The sequence below is a fragment of the Apostichopus japonicus genome, chromosome 11 (assembly GCF_037975245.1).
Source record: "Apostichopus japonicus isolate 1M-3 chromosome 11, ASM3797524v1, whole genome shotgun sequence".
Taxonomy (NCBI): domain Eukaryota; kingdom Metazoa; phylum Echinodermata; class Holothuroidea; order Aspidochirotida; family Stichopodidae; genus Apostichopus; species Apostichopus japonicus.
Window position 1 is genome coordinate 23,583,160 of NC_092571.1, and position 24,345 is coordinate 23,607,504.

The 24,345-nt window shown below is 37.1% G+C and overlaps 2 protein-coding genes across 2 annotated transcripts in view; one reads left to right on the top strand and one right to left on the bottom strand.

The window, feature by feature from the left end:
• LOC139975642 (solute carrier family 22 member 6-B-like) overlaps window positions 1-6,932 on the top strand; it is a 30,915-nt gene extending 23,983 nt beyond the window's left edge. The window contains exons 9-11 of the mRNA XM_071983722.1: window positions 3,576-3,684; window positions 4,137-4,346; window positions 5,125-6,932. Of these exons, the coding sequence (XP_071839823.1) occupies window positions 3,576-3,684; window positions 4,137-4,346; window positions 5,125-5,206 (401 nt within the window). The 3' untranslated portion in view covers window positions 5,207-6,932. The remainder of the gene's footprint in view (window positions 1-3,575; window positions 3,685-4,136; window positions 4,347-5,124) is intronic.
• LOC139975644 (uncharacterized) lies at window positions 6,146-22,995 on the bottom strand. Its single transcript, XM_071983725.1, has 9 exons — window positions 22,741-22,995; window positions 21,622-21,793; window positions 19,830-19,987; window positions 16,537-16,663; window positions 15,742-15,800; window positions 15,175-15,291; window positions 14,508-14,594; window positions 11,688-11,832; window positions 6,146-9,923 (listed from the first exon to the last, which is right to left on the bottom strand). Exons 1-9 carry the CDS (start codon window positions 22,840-22,842, stop codon window positions 9,853-9,855), a joined length of 1,038 nt encoding a protein of 345 aa, XP_071839826.1. The 5' UTR covers window positions 22,843-22,995; the 3' UTR covers window positions 6,146-9,852.
• Between the last annotated feature and the right edge of the window lie 1,350 nt (window positions 22,996-24,345).

A 24,345-nucleotide genomic window follows, 5' to 3' on the forward strand; every position in this document is an offset into this window, starting at 1 on the left:
AGCTAGCACAAGCTGTACTTCTAAGAATATTTTGTAAACAAGTGTCTCGAGAAATACTCACGTTTAGGCTCTATCAGTTTGAATTGTGAGTCAAACCGTCTTCATGGGCCAATCCAGAAGGGGAGGGATTCAGTGTTTCGAGAAAATGATCGCAGTAGCTTATATACTTTCCGTTGTTTTGTTATGTACATAAGCGTACGGGACTACCTTCGTTGAGGGGGGGGGGGGGGTTGGTCTGACGCAACACAAGCTAGCATGCTCGAAAAAGAGCGGCTGGTCTGAAGAAAAGGGTACCTTCTGATCGATGGGTTGCAAACCTTCACCCCGTCTCATACGCGCCCATGGTTAGACCTATGTAGATCTTATAGATAATTGTCTGCACCCCTTAATCAGGTGTTGGTATTTATAGGTTGGGCGCCGCTCCTTATCTGTTCATTACCTCAGGATCATTTGCTATTTTGACTGTATTAGTTAGTCTTGCCTTATTAAACTTTCACGAAACTTCATATAGGCCTATCCTACGACTCCATTCATATCCTCTCACCCCCACATAAGAAACAGTTATTATTTTACTAATAACCATGCAGACATTTCCACGGGGAAATTCGGGGATACTCCATATATCTGTACAGTTTGCCGTATATTTATAACACGATATAGGCTATTAATAAATAAATGTCAAGCTAAACAGCTGGCCTATTGTCGCCCCAATTCCTTTTGACAGTAATTTGCATTGGTTGTTGGGACTTTAGAAATTGGGCTTATAGTCGCCGGGGCAGCTCTGTGTTCCAAAATGTACATGTAGGGTACTATAGGGTGCATACAAATAATGACGGGCTAAGACCCGAAAATACTGGTAGTGATATATATTAACCCATGAACGAGTAAATTTATACTTCAGTACATAAATACTGGGTGATTATTCCCCCAGGGTGGCATTTTAAACTAATCACAAGTGTATAGAACAAACACAACCACATGAAGTGTATAAATAGCTCTTATCTTGTGTGATTCTACCCTCTTACGATACTTCAAAATAAGTGTTGTTGGTGTTATACCCTTTTTGATTTAAAACAACATACTAAGAAGGGTTATTTTACACCTTGTTACTAAGGTATACATTATTCGTGCAAAGTACATGTTATGTGGGTAAAATTACCCTATTGGTTAAAAAGGGTACTTTTTTGAAAAGTGAGTGTAAAATAAGCACTGTAAATGTGTAAATGTACATAAATCATTGTGTCTTATTACACGCACAGTATGTAAATTTACCCACAAAGATCAGAAATACACAAACCGGCTTTACCTCGGGGTATATGTACACGTTAATCGGGTAATGGCCAAGGCAATGGTTATGTTTACACTTTGTGATGGTATAACTACATTGTGGATGTTTATTATACACTTTTCCAGTGTTTAATAACAATCCATGTGTTAAAATACCTGACAACAGTGTAGAACTACCCGTTTATTTTTTAGAGTGTAGAGCGGTTGTAAACGTATAGTGCTCAAAAAAGGGTGTGTTGGGTCTTGCATGATATGTTTCAATTTATTGCAGACCCTCTCATGATACAAGCACTCTAACGAAGGTAAGTGAGCACCGATTCCCGCTGAGCAACTCTCCTAGATTGCTCAAGCATCTTCACATCGGTTCTTGTACCATAGGCAAAGTAAAAAAATTATGTTGTATGCCTACATCAAAATACTTTGAATGAGGGATTTATAGAACAAGGTCATATTATCTGTCTAAGCATAAACTTGTGATATGTTTGCAGACCGTTAATGAACCCATTGCCCATCAGTCCAGGCTGTACATCCATACTAAATATACATTTGTTTTGGAGAATGTCCCTTTAAAAATATCAGTTATATCGGTTAAAACGGCTGGATTACCTACTCAAATACACAGACCATTGCGTCTGTTCCTTAGATGCAACACACAACTCAATACGAGAAACACTATAACAAGTATTGCATCAATGCCATGTGTACCATGTGTATTAACATTCGACAAGGACAATTGGTGTTGAATGTCGACTAAGAGTAAACTATTTTGTTTGCATGATGTCAATAAAAAAAAAAACATATTTTGCTTGATGTATTAGAATATATAACGTAATGGACTAACAATATGCCAGTTCGGCAAGCACTGAGCATTAAAGGGGATATTCTAATAATTTAGCCTTTTTAAAGCAGAATATTTAAATCTGGATTAGCTATCGAAACAAAGTATAATCTTAAAAGTTTAGAGCAATTTTAGAATTTGAAATATCACATTGTATTAATACCTTTAGTGCTATAAACTCAAATAATTAAATAGAGTATACTTGGGGACATAGGCTTAGGAGCTAGGCACGGGCTGGGGGGCTGCAGCCTCCAACCATTTTTGGGGGTGAAAATTCGGGTAATATGCTGAGAATTTTTAAAGGCACCTACTGAAAGAAGAATGATTTGCAATGTGTTTTTCGATGGTTAAACTAATATTATTATTATCATTATTATTGTAACGACTTTCCCTATAATTATAACCAATATGGAAGGGTAATAACGCGGAAAAATGATTGTATGTTATTGGCATGTGATGTATTAACCAATGAATGCCTATATGATATGGACATTAACATGTTGAACGTGCGCAGAGCGCGCGAAAAATTTTGGTTATATTTTTCGGGCAAGTCGTTACAGCCCCCCCCCCCCCCATCAAATTAGGCTCCTACGCCTATGCCTATTCTTAACGAGTATGTACTCGAGTCGTATTCGAGAAACCGCTTCGAGTACTTTCGATGGCATATTTATTCATACAATTTCTCTTGATTCTAACTTTTGAAAGATGCGAACACAACAACAACAGCAACAACAACAACATAAAAACAGTTGGTTAAATTATTTTTAAATATTAGATGATGTCACATTATAATTTACCGGTATAATGATAAATGTTTTCGTATTATCTATACCGCTAAAAATGTACTCACACGAGTCAAGCCTATTTTTAAATCGAATACCGTAGTACCCGACGACATGAGTACGAGTATCATCTGAGTACCAGTTCGTGTACATAAAACCAGTACTCAGTTGCGAAGCTCACTATGCCAATTAATTCTCAGTGATATTCAATGTTAAAAATAATGAAAACATAATTCTATTACTCTATTTTATGATTGTTCATAGTGTAGCCAAATATTTGTATAACAGCCATCAGTATTGGTCCGGCAAATATGTCAGAGTGTCAATTAATGGTAAATCAACGTTCAGCAAACATTTTACTACAAATCTCAAATAATGTTGCTGATTTTTTTTTCCATTTATATCCTCGGATTTAATTTTAATTTCGTCAAACGTCTTGCATTAATATGGATGGCCATAATCTCCACGAGAAAATTTATATCACTATTTTTTAGCAATTTCTAGCAATTTTAACGCGGTAAATAGTGTAAGCGATAGGTATACGCATAAATCTCATGAATATTTATAAAGTTGTTATAGTCAAGAACAAGTGCTAGTATATCTTTGTTGATTGTGCATACCTTTTTCGAACTTCCCTTCATGATAAGAAAAAAATGTTTTAATCGCAGCACTTGGAATATGGCGGGCTTTGGTTGCTATGTCGGGGAAGTTTTTCATTACTATCTCATTCTCCGTTGTGTACAACTGGGGCTCAGAGCTACTACCTACAACAATAAGGTAAGTACGCGACAATGACCAAAGTTCTGTACGCAGGTTTGTTGCGCTACGTGTGGACAGCACTTTGGCTAATGACGCATAACGCGTTTCCGCGCTATAGAATTTTTGGGGGACTTTTCAAGTTTGGACATGGTTTATGTATGCAAATATTATGTGATAGTTATTACTATGTCAATAAAACGAAGGACAAGTTAAGCTGATCTTAAAACCGTAAATTAGATTAACCTTAATTTACTAGCTCACATTTCGCTCTGGTTTAGGCTAACTTACGTCATGCTGACGTCACATGACTTATGGTGACATATCTCACTTTGTATGGAAATGATGTGAGGTAATTGCTCTCTTTAATTACATAATTAATACTTTATATATATATTTGATGGTATTTTGTGTTTTCCATGATGCCAACTACTGACAACTTTTCAACATTTTACACACACTAAAACACACAGGAGCAGTGGTATGGGTTTCTTTTCCATGATCTCACGAGTCGGGTCCATTACCGCACCTATCATCCTCCTCCTTGAGAATGTCTGGCCCAATCTACCAGTCCTCGTCTTTGGCGCATGCTCAATACTTGCTGGAATATTCTGTCTCGTCATGCCAGAAACGAAGGGAAAACCCCTTCCTAACACCATACAGGATACTAAGGCTTTGTACAGGTAAGGTATACTTTATGAAAACAAAAGTTCAAAATTTCATGGTTTCATGGTAAATTTGATAGCGAATAGCTGGAGTTTTGCCCTGCTGGATTGCACTTTTGATGGGTCACTTGCTGAAATTTCTCAATTGTTATGTAATCTTTTCATGACTCGAGTCACTAAATTTCAAATGTGATGTGACTCACATGAAGTTTTGGATTTTCCCCATAGAGATAATACAGTGACTCGAGTCGGTGACTCGATTCGAGTCCTCAGTAAAATAACTCGGTAATGACTCGACTTTACCTTAAACTGAAGTGACTCAATACAGCGTTGTCAGCAGTCATGACTCGAGTCACTAAATTATCAACTAATGTGACTTGCAAGTTTGGATTTTCCCCATAGAGATAATAGTAAAATCTCTCGGTAATGACTCGATTCGACTCAACCCAAACCTGAAGTGACCCTTTACAACTCTCTCTCGATGACGAGTCCGTCGTGACGTCACTCACTGAGAGTCAACGTGGCATCACCGAGAGTGAGTGACGTCATCAAATTAACGAAGGCGTTCACCTTTGTCTGATCTTGTCGTTCTATTTGTATATTTCCTTTGGTGTTAATTTCTTATTAATTTGTGTAACTAATTTGGCTTGATTTTAGTAAACCAACTTGTACGTAACCGGACATATTTTTATGTCGTGTGAAGGTTAGCCTAACCGTTTGAAAAGTGATTGAATTCAAATTTGAAACAAAAAACGAAGAAAGTGCTCTTCAGAAATGTTTCCGCTTCTATTCCCAGGAATTCGCAACCCGTGGAAATGAAACAAGCGCCTGAGAAAGAGACTACCGACTCCCAGCCTAATTCCAAGAATGTCGTTTAGAAGTTACGAGGACCACGGTTGTAAAATATCGATTAACATTAACAGGTGTTGGCAGTAAGCATAATGACAAGCGGTGGAGGTAGGGGCGGTCGGGGACTCGTCGGATGGTGACACTGTATATAATTAGTCTTTGACATTTTTGCCATCTCAGTGTCGGTTTTAAATACTTGATTCATATAACATGCCAATAAAACATGTCCTTGTTCCGAATGAATTCACTATGGTCTTTAACTTCTGTTGCTGATAACCTTTTCTAACCTGCCCCCCCCCACACACAACCACCCCCCCTTTCATTCACAAGTGTACACAAAGTAGTCAACACTGTAAGATGTGAACTCTGCAATTGCGTCGGGTAATATTCCTCGCTTGCTCCAAAGTACTTTACCTACGTTTTTTCTTCTTTGCACAGTAGAAAACAGCAATCGTTCACACTCTTGTCACTCTCATTGTTTGCAATGCAACAGCCCAAGACTATCCCTTAGATCAGGGGTGGGCAACCACCGGCATGCGAGCCACATGCGGCCCGCCAGTGATTTTTTTTTGCGGCCCGTGAGATGTCTCAAGAAAAAGAAAAAGAAAACAATATATTTGACATCATCACAAAAAACGAGCTAGCTGCTTAGAATTTATCGGCACTAATGATGCTGTCAGGTAGGCCTATTAATTATCAACTGTACTGTATTGACATTATGCTTTTGTGAATACAGATAGAGTACACACACCTATTGCTTGAAAGTCCTCGGAATCAAAGGTCAATCGGGAATCGGAATCAACAGCAGCAGGTCGTTGGTTAGGTGCCGCCCAATCATTTTTTCACCCCTTATATCTGGCCAATTCATTCAAAAAGGTTGCCCACCCCTGCCTTATATGAAATAGTTGAAAAGATGCTTTTAAAATGAGGGAAAACCAACGAAAGACAAGGACACAAACCGTAGGATATTTGTTGAGGTTGCGTTTTCTTTCTTTATGTGACATGCACTGTATCCATATCATTCGTTTAAAGCCATTACATATAATGCTTTACAAATTTGGACGACCTTTTGGAATCAATGAAATATATAATGCACGTAATAACAAAGGAAACCGATTAAAGTGAAATTTTAAAGATAATTTTGAACAACAAAATTAGATCACATTAACATACAGTCATAAAATATCTCAAATAAATCATCACTATCTACAACTTAATATGTAAAATTCTCGAACTTAGGATTTTTACAATTTAATAAATTTCAACAAATTAATAAAACTTTTTCCGATACAATCTAATATATAGTACAACTCGGTGGTGTTTAATAAAGCATTATAACCCATAAAAAGATAGAAAATGAAAACAAATTAAGATCAGAGTGACTATAATCATGACACCGTGCTGATATTCTGAATTTGTTTTACAAATAATTTTGAGTCGATTTTTGGCGAGAATGAGCTTACTTGAAATAAAATGAAAAGTTACTCTCCTTTTGAAAGACAATTATAGCAGCAACTCATTTCTAGCCTTTTATCAATTCTGGTCATTAGAATGTTGAGCCAATTTTCATGGTTGGGATTGGAAGGAGGAATGGGGGGGGGGGGGTGGGAGGGGAAGTCCAAGTCTGTGATAGCACTGAGGCTAACAGAATGAGCATGTTAGCTACCTCATCTATGAGAGGGTGAGGTAATTCGGCCCACGCTGCTTATTGTATAGGAAAAGATAGGGGACGTCCATTCGACCGATATAAGCCCTTTTTTAGGCCATCGCCAATGCAAACAGGCGTCTCGAAACGACAAAATGCAATACAACACTACCAAATTAAGCTCAGGTGGGGTATGTTATCATCTGGATTTAATAACATCACTTAATGAACAAGTAGAACATTTCACTGTTGGTAGATTGCAAAGTTTTCTTATCTACTGGGTTTAAGTTATGTTGGAGGATACAATATTGAATTTGGTATCAGCATACTTTTTCAAAAGATTGGGATTTGTCATACACCCAGAGAAAATCGGTGTTCAAACCAAATCACAAGTTAACTTCTTTGGGCTTTGTTTTGGATTCTAGAGAAATGATTGTCCGCCCAAAACAAGAAAGGATATAGAAACTGCGTTAAAGGAAGTAAACCAATTCAAGTCAAGGGCAAAAAGTCCCATAAGAGAGCTTGCTTTTCAGAATACTTCACCTTATTTTCTTGGTTATTGGTAATATTGAAGCGATGTGCATTGATTATTAGAATATATCAAAGATCTACTATATTTACAAAGAACTACATTTGAGATTAGAATGGCCGATTCGAGCAATATTTTGTGATATGGCGATGAAAGATGGAAGCCAAGCCTCTGTGATATATATTTCAGGGGATACTTTACATAACCAGGGAGCTGTCACCACGTGACATTGTCAGGGATGAGCCTGGGGTTAAAAAATCACGGAACTTTGCCAAAATTGCGGTATAGGCTCCAGTTTGCGTATGCTACAGTGTGTTAGGATAATATTTTTTGTCCCCGAGGTTGAGAAAAAATCACGGCTATTCCACGAATTCGCGGAAAAAGCTCATACCTGCATTATACATCACAGGGAAGCAATGTGATGTAAACAAATCAGTGACTGAATACTGTAACGGAGTGTGTTGATATGTGATCTTGTAATTCTAGTGAATGACTGCACTGAAAAAAAAAAATTAACTTTGTAATTCACATTGCTTCTTTCACGGCCCATGATGCAATGTAATATGTGTAATATTACACGATGTTCGAAAACAAACCATTCAGTCACATTAATCGGTATTTTGTAAAAATAAAACTTGACCATAGTAAATAAAAGGAATTTTTTTATTACATGTTTATTGTGATTAAACCAAATTTAGTCAACCTATGGATGGTTCGAATCTACGAAAACAGAAAAAAAGGAAGAAAAAAAAAACAAATTTCAGAAAATGCTAAAAACAAGTGCTTTTGCAATTACTAACAGTTATCCATTTTCCAAAATGATAGAAAATCAACATAATTTGTTGAAGGTTTGCCCCTTAGCATAAAACACAGTTGAGGTCAGTCACTACCATAACTTGATTTAGTACTGTAAGCATACTAGTTATGGGTTAATTAGATATTAAACCCAGGCAACCTTTCCATAGCACTAGTAAGACGAGATTGATAAATTGCTTTCTGCTTTGAAAAATATTTGTGTATTTAATAATATTTGTTTATTTAATATTAACTCACTTAATATTAAATCATATAACTTTTGTGTATTTATCATACATTTAATTTACACTCTGGCTGACATTGAACAGCATTTACCCGGAATAAGATTCCAAAAGTTTCCTAGTTTTGTGAATTCTTAATTTTGAAGTGGCTTGCAATATGTATAACGACGTACAGAAACAGTGAAAGATGAAACATGCAAGAACAGAGGTGGAATGAGAATTCAACTAAATATATCTGAACAGACAAATGGATCATTACTAACTTAAACACCACAATTTTGACTTAATAAAGTTTTTTTTTTAATTAAGATCACCGTTCTGCCATTGACTCAAAAGTTTGACTTGATTATATGTGATTTTTATACTTTTGAATGCAAATAGTTTGAAATCCCCCTTGAATTGGCAATAACAATTTGAAAACGAAGTAATGAGTCTATCCAACAGCCACCGTTCAATACAGTAATTACCACGACAGGCATCAGGGAAAGAAGAAGGGAGTAAAATCCTCATGAAAACGGAATTTTGTCATAGAAAAGAAAGGTTTATTAGGGTGGTCTTCCAGGAAAAGGGCGTGAGAGATGAACATACCTTACCCAATCACTCCACTCACCCCCACTCACTCTCCCTACCATTATCACACTACTTCACTCAATAATGTCACTAGAGGAAAAAGTTTGACCCAGGGACGTAACAAAATTTTCTGCATCACGGGAAAGCAAAGCTTGTGTCGCAATTGAACACCAAATTTTGCGTTTATGGTATGACCTACTTTATTAGTGTAGTTGTACAGATGCAATCGTATCACTGCCGATACTTTGTAAATATTCTATACAATATATAGGACAGATGGCTCAGTGCCCCAGCTTCGCTATTTTACAGGGGCGGCCCATCCGCCCCCTTTTTGCCGGCCCTGCCCTTTTAACCAATTTCCATCACGCAGCCCTTTTTCAACCACCCTTTTACTTCTCTACTCACCAACACACCATAGTAGCTACATGCTTTGACCTTGCAGTCACAAGAAACTTTTCAAAAATCCCCATACCACAGAGTGCATATCTCTCGCTAAATTCTACAAAGTTCACTACTGTATGTGCACAGGCCTGTTCAAACTTAGGAGTTTCAACTACACATGCGCAAATCATCAAAACCTAAGTCAACGTTTAACCCTGGGGAGCTACGTAGTGTTTGCAAACAACCAGCCCTCCGAAAAAATTACAGCAGGCTTACATAAAATAACTTGTTATGCAATGTCGATTAAAAATTATCACCAGACACTCATAACTTAGTTATGGAGGTATAATAACCTGTTTTGTGATACGACTATCAATAGAATCAACTACCTTGGTAGGAACCATTGTCTCTGGTTGTCAAAGTGGTAATACAGGTCACCATATACTTCCAACATGCCATGTTTTTGCCATATTTCCAGAAATTTCCCTCTTTCGTGATGAAGGGATGGCGGTTTCACTCTAGGGTCTGATATGAGCTGGTTTCCCTGGGTACTGCTCGCCTGGGGTTCTGCTTTTCCCCATAGACTGCGCATGAAAATAAATACATAAAAAATACATGAAATACAAATAAAATACATAAAAAATACATGAAATACAAATAAAATACAAAAATACATGAAATACAAATAAAATACATAAAAAATACATGAAATACAAATAAAATACATAAAAAATACATGAAATACAAATAAAATACAAAAAATACATGAAATACAAATAAAATACATAAAAAATACATGAAATACAAATAAAATACATAAAAAATACATGAAATACAAATAAAATACATAAAAAATACATGAAATACAAATAAAATACAAAAAATACATGAAATACAAATAAAATACATAAAAAATACATGAAATACAAATAAAATACAAAAAATACATGAAATACAAATAAAATACATAAAAATACATGAAATACAAATAAAATACATAAAAAATACATGAAATACAAATAAAATACAAAAAATACATGAAATACAAATAAAATACATAAAAAATACATGAAATACAAATAAAATACAAAAAATACATACAAAAATATGAAGGAGAAACAATGATACAATTTACTGACTTGCACGTTAAATTAGTTAATTAGTCAAGACATTACTTAAACAGCTTTGGAAAGATGGTCTTTACTATTTCTTTCTCAAACAAAAGCATCACCTAGGCTGACCCCTTCACACTTTTATTAGAATTGTATATATCCACATCCAAAAACCCTATTTTGCATATAAAAAAATGCTGAAGCCACTCTTGTCAATAACTGTATAATAAGGTAAACTGCAGATAACTGTGGGCATTTCCGTACGAAAGAAGTTATTAAGAGAGAACCCAGTGGACTTAGTCCTGCTAATTGCAAGATGAAGAAATTTGCTGCTGCCTACCTTTGTAGGAAAAAGAATGATGCCCATACCAAAAGGTGAAAACTGTATTTGCAATGCAAAAAACACATCCATCAATGCACCTTTGACATGCTGGACAAGTTTTACAGAAAATCAAAGGAGGATTATTCCATTTCATTAACCTCCCCAAAAATGCTTCAAATCAGATAATTTGCCAATCAAGAGATTCTAAAAACTTTTCTATTAGTTAAGTTAAATAAGTTGAAGGTTGCAACTTAACCCCTGGTCATTGGTAGCATGTCACACCCACACACTAAAGTGTGCACAACTCAAACAATCTCTCCTTGGGCACTACAGTGCACAGGTCCCCTGGGGGACTTCCCATAGGTGCAGCCAGAGAAAGGCACATTCAAATATATTTACCAGTTACCTCACAAGTCCCCTTTTTTTTACATCTGGGTGAGGAGAGGGGATGGAAATAACATGCCTTGCCTGAGGAGTCAAGGACACCATGTAATGATAGAACCCGAACCTGCAATCCTTAGATCACCAGTCCATTGCCTTAACCACTTGACCACAATGCTCTATACAACACAGCCATCATTTCCTGAAGTAATTTAACAACATGACTGTTGTGAGGTTTGACTCACTTTACATGCCAGCTTTAATTTTCCAGCTCCAGCTGGAAGGATATTGCCAAGTAGAAATTTTTTGCAAATTTTTAACCCCAAACTGAAGAGCAGGGAGTGGGCAAATTAGCTGGAAATTAAAGGTTTCTTGCCTAGTGGAAAATTAATATCTTTTCCACCCCCCCCCCCACCCCTCTCACCTCTTAAAACACAATTATGCATTAAATCATTTCCATATTCCAAAATACTTCTTTGATTGATGTATATGAAGTTCAAACTGAGAGACAATCATTTAAATGTAATCCTTACCTTTGTCTTTTAATCCTTTTCCAAAATTCTTGAACGACCTGAAGAAAGCTACGCTGAGAAGAATGCGAACACCGAGCCCCGCCCAAGAAGCCACAATTATTGTCATCTGTATCAGCAGGTCCTCCTCCGACCAATTCTTGCTTACCTAGTATGAAGCAGTAATGATAGCAAACTGAAATATGCATAGCTAGATATGCCTGTTGTTGAAACTTTCAAAAAACCTTCACTGCTTTGAAAGAGCAATAGAAATTATCAGTTTGTCCAAAAAAAAAAAAATTCGAAACAGATACTCTAACAGACTCCTGTGCTCATTCCCAAGCTTAATAATATCTTGTGGATGAAAACGTTTTTTTTTGTTTTAATTTGCTGTTTGTTGATTAAATAACATTTCCTAAACATTTGTGACATAGCTTCCACAAGATTATTTTCAAAACTGACCATCTCTGTCAAGAGTTGCAAAAGTTAAATAAACTTTCCCCTACGAAATCATGTCTCTGACCTCCAGATAAGTCCTGAGGAGTTTGCTTGTTTAATTAGTTACTAACAATTTCTTTGCCAGGAATTTGGACTTTTGGAAGTGACCAACTACAAACTTGGCACACAACAGGGTAGGAAATATTAATTAATAGGATGACTCTCCAACCCATATTTTAATTCATGAATGTTAAAAAATAAAGACAAAGTGAGGAAGAAATATTAAAACATGGTTTAAAATAGAGCAAAAGTAATGTCTAGCCAAAGACATTTCTCATCAAACCTAAAATATTTATAACAAGAGCCCAAGGTCACTGTGGTTCCTTGCTTGGGGTATATGACAATACACATAATATTATCAAGCAAGATTGGGCTCAAATAGTCCAAGTAATTGTGGTCCTACATGTACCCATAAAGTAACCAACACTATAGCCAACACTTTTGTGATCACAAAATGTGATCGGATTTTGATCAAAAGGCACTTTTGAGATCTAAATATGGCGTCGAAAATGTAAGAAATATAAGGTCACCTACAAGCGGGTCAGCAGATATGATAACATTGGTGACCTCAGATGACATGACCTTTGAGTTTGAAAATGTTCCACCACCCCATTCACAACTTGTCCCAAAATATCAACCGTGTCACACCTTGGCATTGGGATTTCATTGCATTAAATGTCTAAAAATTAACTTTGAACTTGTATACATAACTTCACACACAAAGGTCACCCGGATGTCAACCAACTGACATTTTTTGATCGGCGAGACCTAAATAGAGCATCAAAACTGTAAAAATTCAAACATTTCTTCTTTGCCCATTTTCTCCCCCCAAAATACAAGTTTTTTTTAAATTAGCTGACCTTTGGTAACCTTGGATCACATGACCGCTAAGTTTGAAAATATTCCCCAATACCATTCGCAACTTGTCCAAAAAAAATCAACCTTGTCACACTTGGCATTGGGAGTTATTGCATTAAATGTCTGAAAATTAACTTTGACCTCCTATAACTTCCCACACAAAGCTCATCCGGGGGTCAACCTATTGACATTTATGATCAGAAGGTACCTTTAACATCTGAAAATAGCATCCAAACTGTAAAAATCCCCAAAACACGAAAAGGTCACAAGAGGTCAAATTGAGGTCAAGGGTTACCCAGATGCAGGTCGACAATTGGATTACATTAAAGCAACTCCCAACCCTAACGGACATTTCGTTATCAAGTTATCGCAAAAATACTAGTTTTTTACCATTAATTGACCTTTGATGACCTTGGATCACATAACGTTAAGTTTGAAAATATTCCTCTATACCATTTGCAACTTGTCCCAAAATATCAACCATGTAACACCTTGGCACTGGGAGTTATTACACTAAATGTCTGAAGATTAACTTTGACCTTATATAACTTAACATACAAAGGTCACCTTGGGTCAACTTAATGACATTTTTGATCGGTGAGACCTAAATAGTGCATCAAACTATACAAATTCACAAATTTTTATCTTTGCCCATTTTCTCCCCCCAAAATACTAGTTTTTAACATTAATTGACCTTTGGTGACCTCGGATCACATGACCGTTTAAAAGTTTGAAAATATTCCCCGATACCATTTGCAACTTGTCCAAAAATATCAACCATATCACACCTTGGAACTGGGAGTTATTGCATTAAATGTCTGAAAATTAACTTTGACCTCGTATAACTTCGTACACGAAGGTCACACGGGGGTCAACCCATTGACATTTATGATCAGAAGGTACCTTTAACATCTGAAAATAGCATCCAAACTGTAAAAATCCCCAAAACACGAAAAGGCCACCAGAGGTCAAATTGAGGTCAAGGGTCACCCAGATGCGGGTCGACAATTGGATTACATTAAAGCAACTCCCAACCCTAACGGACGTTTCGTTATCAAGTTATCGCAAAAATACTAGTTTTTTACCATAAATTGACCTTTGGTGACCTTCGATCCCTTTACCATTATGTTTGAAATGATCCCTTACCCCATTCACAACTACTCTCAAAATATCAACCATGTCGAACCCTGTCAATGGGAGTTATTGCTGTTTTTAATATATTGGTTTTCGGCATCTAACTGGCCTTTGGTGACCTTTGCCGGCACCAAAAACAATAGGGATCTTCCTCTTACTATGGGCTATCCACCCACCAAGTTTGATCATGATACATCATTTCCTTATTGAGATATCGTGTACACAAGCCAAGCGTCACATACACACACACACACACATACACGCCAAGTTGAACGCATAGGTTCCTTGCTTTGCAAAAAGCAAGGACCCAAAAACAGTTTTCTGGATAATTTTTTTACAAGCTGTTATACTCACATTGACTATTTTGTAAATAATGTATGCAGGCTCAGCCAAACTTGCAAGTAAGAAAATAATAGAGCACACTTTACTTTCAATCCGTAGCTGGGAAGAAGAAAGAAAAGAAAGGTTGTTTCTTTAAAAGACCACATCATCCCTGTTTGCTTCAAGTTCACTTTTGGTATTCAAATGTGTGAACTGGAAATGTTGATCTGTCAGGCAATGGTACATCGAATTGGACGGACAGCCGGACGGACAGACGGATAGGTTTACACATTGTATTACATTGCCTCATGATACAATACATGTGTATTGAGCATGTGAATTGCGTGACTTTGAAGCAATGAAAAATTACTACGTTTCTTCTAGAAAAACATTCAGAAATTCAACACAAAACACTTTCTTGAAAGAGGAAAGGAATAAACCCAGTGACCTCAGAAGTACATTTCCTATGCTGCGCAGGTAATACCTCATTACTTCTAAAGTCCTCCCTATGGGTACCAGTAAGAAGCCACTAATATTAATTTGTATATTATTAATCCATGGGACATATTATAGTATCATGCAATACAAAGCAGGAATCAAACAGAGCAGAGATTTCAACAGAAATTTGTCTTTTTGAACATTTCAACTCAAAAACAGAATAATATTAATAATATTAATTTGTAACTTGATACAAACTTACAGCTAACCAACCCAACAATGCATAGATGATACTAAAAGGAATCCCGATTGATAGGACCAGAATCTCCAGCGTTTCAAGGCTTTTACCGTCCTTCAGGATAAGAACCACCAACGTAATCTGGCAAATACAGAGATAAAAGCACCGTATTGTGATCGCAGATCAATCATACTATATTGTAAGGATGTGAACGACAGAACAACACATATCCTATGCATACCGTATATCTCATTCACAAATAAGAACATTTCCTAGCATGGATAAAGTTGGAGAATTGAATATGCATGATCCTTAGGACTGTACCATATTGCATACAGGGAATTTAAGTTTGTGTTCACATTTTTGTAATTAGCAGTTTTAAAGGTTTATGAAGTTTTTCATCTCTCATAAAACCTTATAAATACTCTCACACATGTGGTTATCATGTGCACAAAATTGTTCCCCATGTTTGAATAGCAATTTGAAAGGCAATAACATTTTTTTATTTTATTTATTTTTTATTTCCCCCACACCCTTTTTTTTCTTCTACAGGACAGTTCAGGAGATCAGACTCAAGAGATTTATACGTACCTGGAGTTGTAAATCAAATTTGAGCAGGCTTTCGCAGAGGTTCATATTTCTGTATAATCCTACAGGAGACAAAATGAATACACACAAAGTAACGTTTCTTCCTGTTCTCATTTTCCTAATACATTGAGGAAATGAAAGGGTCTACTCTGAAATAAATTTAAAGAAGAAGGGTAGGTGAAAGGGGGGAGGGGATGGGAGGGAAAGGAGAGAGCCTTATGGTATTGTTACAACTATACTATGACCAGAGAAAGCCCCAATATCTTTACTCATATCACCATGATACATGTAAGATCATCGGTGGTAAGTAAAATTGTACTGGGTAATATGATGGCATCTGTGCTGTTCAGACATAATTTAATATCTTCCTGGAGTTTTAGTTGAGCAATATGCCAGCAGTTGCCATTATTCCTTCAAGTATTATATTCAAAGGGTGCAGTGGTAGTCCACAATATACTTCCTTTTGTGAACACCAGGAAAATGGGAAAGTCCATGTTTTGAGGTGAGAGAGAAGCACACTAAACCCAATATTAAATTTAATATGAATTATCGGACATTGTCACACAAAACTGATATTTTAGTAGCGAGTACGACAACCCAATTCACCTCAAGTGAAGAACCTTTTCTGACTGTCAAATCTAATAATGTAATAGTACAGTAGGACCTGTTGTCAGGGCGAACAGGGTTTCCGGCTCTCGCATCCAAAGAAAGAAAGAAAGAAAGATAGCACTTTTCAAAGAAAGATTACAAAGTATGAGCAATTTGAATCGAGATCTCCCATCGAGTACTACTACTCACTTTGAAGAACAAGATTAGCCCCGACCGTTCGGAATATTAGATTGCCCGACTGGTAGTACTGCTTGGCTATTAGTAAGCCCAAGACGATATCAACAGGACCAAAGATGCCCACCAATATCAGCCTGACCTGAATAAGGATAGGGAAAACTATATTCAGCATAAATTATGACAAACAGTCATACAAAGCAGGTGACTCGATCTACTTACAGAACGTACATATGTACAGAGTATATACTATATGCAGTATATTTAAATAATATGTACAGTTTGCAATGAATACTTTCTTCACTATACTGACTACTTAGTATAGATTCTTCTGTATACTTACTACATAGTATACATTCTTCAGTACTATGCACTTATAGATTCTTTAATATACGTAGTATGTATGCTTCAGTATACTTACTATGTAGTATACATGCATCAGTATACTTACTATGTACAGTAGTATAAATGTTTCAGTATACTTACTATGTAGTATACATGCTTCAGTATACTTACAATGTAGTGCATACATGCATCAATATACTTGCTATGTACAGGTAGCATTCATGCTTCAGTATACTTACTATACATACATGTAGCATTCATGCTTCAGTATAGTTAAGTACTATGTAGTACATACATGCTTCAGTATACTTACTATGAAGTAAACATGCTTCAGTATACTTACTATGTAATACATACATGCTTCAGTATACTAACTATTTAGTATACATGCTTCAGTATACTTACTATGTAGCATAGACTCTTCAGTATACTTACTATGTAGTATACATGTTTCAGTATACTTACTATGTAGCATAGTTTCTTAGGTATACTTACTATGTAGTATACATGCTTCAGTATACTTACGTAACGTAAAGTATATACAATCTTCGGTATACTTACGTGATGTGCAGTGTACATTCTGCAGTATACTTACTATGTAGTATATACATTCTTCAGTATGGCTTAGCATACTTCTTCAGTATATACTTACAATATAATATTCATTTTTCATAATACTTACGCAAAGTACAGTATACATTCTTCAGTATACTTACATAATGTAAAGTATACATTCTTCAGTATACTTACATAATGTACAGTCTGCAGTATATATTACTGATATATGTAGGCCTAAAGTGTACATTCTAACACCAGGTTTAATTAACCAAACAACCAGTTTCTCAGATCTGCCTGACTGACAAAATACTGCACGATGCTCTAAGAAGTTAAATTGGCAAATACAATACACACCAACACTGCATTATTTTTGTTTGTGGGGGGGATGTGGAGGACATGGGTGATCTTTTTAACAGACTTTACTTGAAAACAATGACCTGCAATCTACCTGTCTTATGCTCAACTGTATCAACTAATGTATCCCACATTGTTGTAGCGTTGTTATGACTGAGTAAACCTTATCTTTCACAGAGATAAACACAGACTTGATTAAACTGTATCACTAGTCATACAAACACTGGTAAAAGACTCCACTCAACCTATCAATGAAATGTCACAAAGTATCCGCTGTCTGACAAACAGAGGAGAATTTCTTTTGATATCCCTAAAGCTCCTAGTACATTGTAGGCTGTATCAATGATACTTGGGATGTCGCTTATGTTACAAAGTATCCCAAGATGCTGTGGTTTCTGACTGGCACTCTCGTCAGCGATATATGTAGTCTAACCAGGGATCAATTTAGGGCTGGTTAGCTCATTTTGATGAAGACAAAGATTTATAGTCAGGAAAAGAGGGCATTTTTTTTTTAAATAATCCTGCTTGTGACCAATGATTTTTTTGCTCTTTCAAAACCTTGTAAACTTATTTGCATTCAAATCATCCAAATAGGGTTTTTTTTTATTTTTTTATTTTTTTTTTTATTTTTTTTTTTAGGTCAGCGACACAAAAATGTACTACATGCAAACTCGAGTGTTTCCAAAGCTCATTTTAGTTTCTATTTTGCTTTACAATAATTCATAACGTGTGAATGCCTTCACTTTCAGTAATTAGGAAACTTGTGTTTTACTGCACTTCATCTGAAATTGGTTTCCATTCGCTAGTTATGAAAGTTAAGGAAATGTACGGACAGGCAGACCATCCCAGAAATCACTTCCTCCTTGAATTATGCACAACAACATAATGCCACTTTTTAAATCGGTTAAAAAGCAGTGAAAAGGAAACAAATTTTTTAAGGTCACCAGTCAGAGGGGTACCAATGACCAGCAATGCTGCACCCCAACCAAGCACAGCTGTTAATGACCCCTCACAAACCCAGCCGATTTTATATTTGTCCCCACAGATTGCATTTCAACTGTTAACCTTCCATAGCTCTACACGGTGAAGTTTAAGGTATCACTTTGTCAGTATGACAAACTAGGAAGCTTCACAAAAGAAAAGAGAGGCTTTATTTTTGTCTTGGTCTACAATTGGCTGTTGCTTCATGGCTGTTCACTATGTAATAAATAGGCAGACTCACTGTGTAAAAACAAAAACCAGCTCACTATGTAAAAACAAGCAGGCTCACTGTGTAAAAATCAAAGCAGGCTCACTATGTCAAAACAAAAGCAGGCTCACTACAAAAATTAGTTTATTAAAGGACTGTTGACTATCTAAACTATTTCCCTGTGATTGGCTACATTTGTTAAAACTGGCAAGTTTTACTTGTTAACAACTATGCCTGGTATAAAGTTAACAGTCTTGCGCTACTTGAGTTTAAAATGAGGACCATTCAATATATAGGAATAAATATAGAGAGCTAACAGCATCTAAAGATACTTGGATTACTTTTCAGGGTCATTTCTTTTTAAGACAAAACCTGTTCAAACATGAGTCTCACCTGCCTATGCCAGTTACTTATCACCCCTTCCCGCTATACCCCTTACTTTCTCCAATTCCCCACTTTCGACCTCTCCTACCTTTAAAGGGTGTGAAGACTCGTGTACAAAGAAACGTCTAATGCCGGTAATCTGACCTAGTTTTGAATGGGTAACAGAAGTGTTAGACACCACCATCGATCCCAGAAAATACACAAAGCTTGCTACCGTCGGTAATTAGACACTAGTGTACAGTCAATACATACAGCTACAGTCAATACCCACAACACAGTGTACATAGCAGCGTGGACATCTCAGGTCTAGATAAAAGATAACAAGGTATCATGTTTCATTACTGCCTGCATTTTGTAGCGACAAGAAAAAAACGTAATTTGCAAGCAGCGGAAAGTTAACTTTTCAGAGCGCGGCACACAGTTTGGGGCGAGTCTTCAATGCCTTTAAACCAGCCACTAGTGAACAAGATCTACTTACCAGTTTGATAATCCATGAGGTCTGATCTGTGCTTTTTGTTGTCTGTGTAAAGTTCAAGATGCAGTAAATCAGCAAGGTGAGGACCCCGGCAATAAAAACCAGCAGTTCAAAGGCCCTTTCTCCAAAAACACCATTCACGATGTAGAAAAGGCAAAAGCCTGTTCAAAGAAAATGAATCAAAAAATGCCAGACTTAGTTAGATTAAAAGTTTTTTATAAATACATTCTTCATAGCTTTGGTAAAGCTTGAAGTTACTGTATATATGTCTACTATATTTTGAGCTACATAGTCGGAAGGAAACTTTGAAGAGATGTTGGGAATTTTGTGCAATATATATACAGCAGTTCACATTTAACATGTCTAGTAGGTATGCTACACATTAAAGGGTGTGAAGACTCACGCAAAAAGAAACGTCTAATGGAGATAATCTGACCTAGTTTCGAATGAGGTGTAACAGAAGTGTTAGACACCACCATCAATCCCAGAAAATACACACACACACACACAGTTTGCTACCATCGGTAATTAGACACTAGCGTACAGTCAGTACATACAGCTGCAGTCAATACCCACAGCACAGTGTACAAGCAATACAGCGATGGACATCTCAGGTCCAGCTAAAGATAACAAGGTATCACGTTTCATTATGGTACTGTCTGCATTTTGTAGCAACATGAACAAAACTTCAATTGCAAGCAAGGAAAGTTAACTTTTTCAGATGGCCGCATGCGGTTTGGGACAAGTCTTTAATGCCTTTAAATTATGAAGACATTTTGTTTTCAAGTTTTTGCTTTTCCAATTTTTGTTACTTTGCAAATTATGTTTCTGAACTGGAATGCTTAAATGCATGGAGGTTTCGATGACTTCATGACATTAGACTTCTACTTGTTCATCAGAAATTGATCTTAAATATATATAAATATCCTGAACCAATATTTTTATGTACAATGACACTATGGAATGATAAACACAGGTCAGTCTACTGTACTGCACGTGGCATTACACAGACCTCCACCAAGAACAACAGGTGTCCCCCTGCACTGAAAAATTCCACATATGTTTGTGGGACACAAAAGTTTCAATACTGAACATTAACTGACTAGTAACTCACAAAATGAGCAGTCATGTGTATTATCTATGTATTATCTATGTGTATTATCTGTATTATTGTGGAGTGCTAGCTCAGTGGTTAACGCCGGTGCCTTCCAATTATAAGGTCCCCGGTTCGAGTCACTCCAAGATTAATGTATGTCGTCCAGTCACAGTCAGAGTTGCTGACAATTGACAATTCATAATCATGGACGTTAAATATGAATCTAAGAGACTGACTATGGTCAGCTTGCGGCTTTGATAAGCCAATGAGGATTCTTCGCGAGTTCCTGCTTGCAGGAGATCTAAAATACACACATACATACATCTCTTCTTTACACAGATTCTTGAGGTTGATGCATGGTTACAGGACAACCAAATCACAAGATTAGAAATATTTTTGGGGAAATACTCAGTCTTTTGAATCTGCAGTCCCTATGCAGCATTCTGTCGATTTGAGTCACTACGGAGTCACTTACCTGAGTGACCCAAATCTACTACGAAATGACTTTTATTAATCTTTTGTTAATTTTGGGGAACAAGTGCCTGGAGTCTTGACTCTCCTTGTTTCTAGTGCATTTTAATTTGAAAAATGATATTCAGCGATTTATTTAAAATTATCTTTCACAGCCATGGAATGCTATCTTGTAATTTATGTAAAGTACTGTACCTACAGTAATTCTTAGTTATTCATTGAACTCACCTGTATTGATGAGCAGCACGATTGCAAAAGTGAAGTCAACAGAGTTCGCGTCACTGTCAGACACAATGTCCACAAGTCGCTCAACCGTCAGTCCCAAGGCACTCATAATACTCAATATGGCTATAATAAGGAAGGCAACCTCCAACTTCGTCAGACTGTTCCATTTTCGACGCTAACAGACAAAAGAGAGAGTTATGAATACATAATTTACCAAGACAACATCCCACAAATAGAAAGTCTGAGATGTGTATCCATCTTGTAGAATAATGGGATACTACTGTAATGTGAATCACAATATGGATGAGAGTTGGTACCTGTGATGTATACTTAAAGTATTTTTTCCCCTAAATACATCAAGATTCACTTCATGTTTCTAGGTATAACAAACTGGATTCATTACACTATGCCCTAGCCCATATTGCTGTACTTGCAACATTTACAATGCACTGCTACATAGTTCAATATTCTTCTTTGAACATATGTCAGTTGTACAGTAAGACCAGCTTTGTATGGTTTAACAAGTGTTGTATCTGTACTGTAGCTATACAATAGTCATAAAAAGTTGGCATTGAAGCATCTTATTTTTGTGCAACTTCATCAGACTGTTCCATTTTCCACGCTAACAGACAAAAGAGAGAGTTATGAATACATAATTTACCATGACAACATCCCACAAATAATAAATGATAAATTTCGTATGTACACCCTCTTCATGTTGCATGAATTTGGGAGCGAAAGGATGTTGCGTCTTCTTGTGGGGGGCGGAAACTTCTCAGTGATCACAGACTTAGTCGTTTCCGAAGAGATTTAGCCCTCGAAAGCGCTATAGCCCCCTCTCGTTTGCCTAGACCTATCTTTGTATCTGTACTCTTCAAAATGGAGTATCTTTAATTCTCTATCAAAATATGTTGTGGCCTAGGGCTCAATAATTTGTTGCTAATAAGCAGGTAATGTTACCAGTCAAATCAAAGTAACTAACGTACGAGATCTCCAGACATTTACTCATAAGATTAGTAAGACTAGTATTTTAAGAGTAACACTATCACTAACAGTAGGCCACTGCCTAACTTTAGCCTAACCATGTTACAGTAACGATAATTTCAGTTTCATTGAGGCTACCTGACCAAGTACTGTGTTAACAGGCTGTGAATTTTCTCTCTCGCTTGAAGGAATTCCAAGATCTTCAAATGTTGCCGGTTGTGACGATTGGGAATCGTCCATTTCCCCTTTGCACTGGCCCAGCCAGTTGTATTTGTAAGTTGTAGCGATGGGCCGCGGTCGCCTAAACTACGCTTTTCGTATAACAGTAATATTCGCAGCCTAGGCTATGCTGCAGCTGTTTAGTGGGTTTCATTGAAACAAGGTTCACATCACAAGGTGCACATGACATAAACAATTGTAAAAGCGGAAGTCATGTAAACACGTAGTCAAGGTTGATCATGCCGTGATGACAGTGTACGATCTCCATCTATAAAAAAAAAGTGGCATTAGTGACCATTAGCTGTTGTGTTTTTCATGCCAGTACTATTTGGTAAACGTCCGGAAGAGAGGATCGGGCCGGTGGGGGGACTCAGTGTGTAAGTGTGTAAGGGCAGTGGCGGAGCGTCCATACAGTCAGGGGGGGGGGGGGCGGATGCCCCCCTGGCGGACTCAAATGGACTGCTGGCGCCCTTTTCAGCTCTTTACCACATTTTACTTATTCGCGATCATTGACTTTTTTATTGCGCTCTCATCTACCTATTGACATTTGTTACATTTTGTTGGTGTAATTTGGCGATGACACCTTATTCTTCGTTTATCTGCAAATTAGCCAGGCCCGGAAAGGGTCATTTCCGGCGATCTAGGGAGTATCTTTACTCAAAAGATTTCTGTACGCTACGCGCCAACCTGTGGTGGCGCTCCGCTTAGATAGTGTCGAAAGCGCCCCTACAGACCATTCTCGCCCCTCCTGACCAATACCCCTAGCTCCGCTACTGTGTAAGGGGGGGGGGGTGCCCGGGCCGGGGGACTACGTTTGTCCGAAACGAAAGCTCAGTAAATGTGCTGGGTCACGTTGCTATACGAATAACGAAACATCATATTCCAGAAAACTGCAGTAAAATTATTTCACACCTTTTCCCAAAAATAATCATGACTCAACTTAGCCGATAAGAGGGCGTCTTACAGGATATCTATAAATAGTCATTTTGGAGAACACAGCGCTATCTTTTACAGCTAAAATACAGCCCGACCACAGTACAAGTTCCCCAATAATTTCGATAGCAATGATTTTAACGCGGGAGTGGTTCCGCCACTAAGCATATTGTTTTGCTGCCCACCCCTCCCCCCCCCCCCTCCCAATCTCAAACCTATGTCTGGTCCCAGTAAACGTATGTTTAGTCAAACCTAGATTATCGGGAAACATTGGTACCGGAGGTTGGCCAAAAAATTGTGAACGTGAACATTTCGTATATATACGGTACGTCAAATTTGACGTTGTAATTGTCATCCATAATGCAGCTGTAGTTTGTTTAACTGTAATGGCTGGCGAAAAGTGTTTACCATTTTACCATTTGACCTCTTTAAATTTTTAACTTTGAATTTTGTCTTGGGGAGTACTCCCTGACATCATATATCCTAAAAGTCGCCCTCAGCCCCAACAGCCACACCCTTCTTCTGCATGTATAGTCTTGCATAGATCTCCTCTGGCCCTATGGCTTCAATACAGGTCCATGCCCTCTATAT

Excerpts from the sequence above, each read along its gene's own strand:
- LOC139975644 (XM_071983725.1), bottom strand. The coding sequence starts at position 22,842 with ATGGACGATTCCCAATCGTCACAACCGGCAACATTTGAAGATCTTGGA. Across the intron at positions 21,794-22,740 it reads TTAACACAGTACTTGGTCAG|CGTCGAAAATGGAACAGTCT; the intron begins GTAGCCTCAATG and ends TTTGTCTGTTAG. Across the intron at positions 9,924-11,687 it reads AAAAGGATTAAAAGACAAAG|TCTATGGGGAAAAGCAGAAC; the intron begins GTAAGGATTACA and ends TTTCATGCGCAG.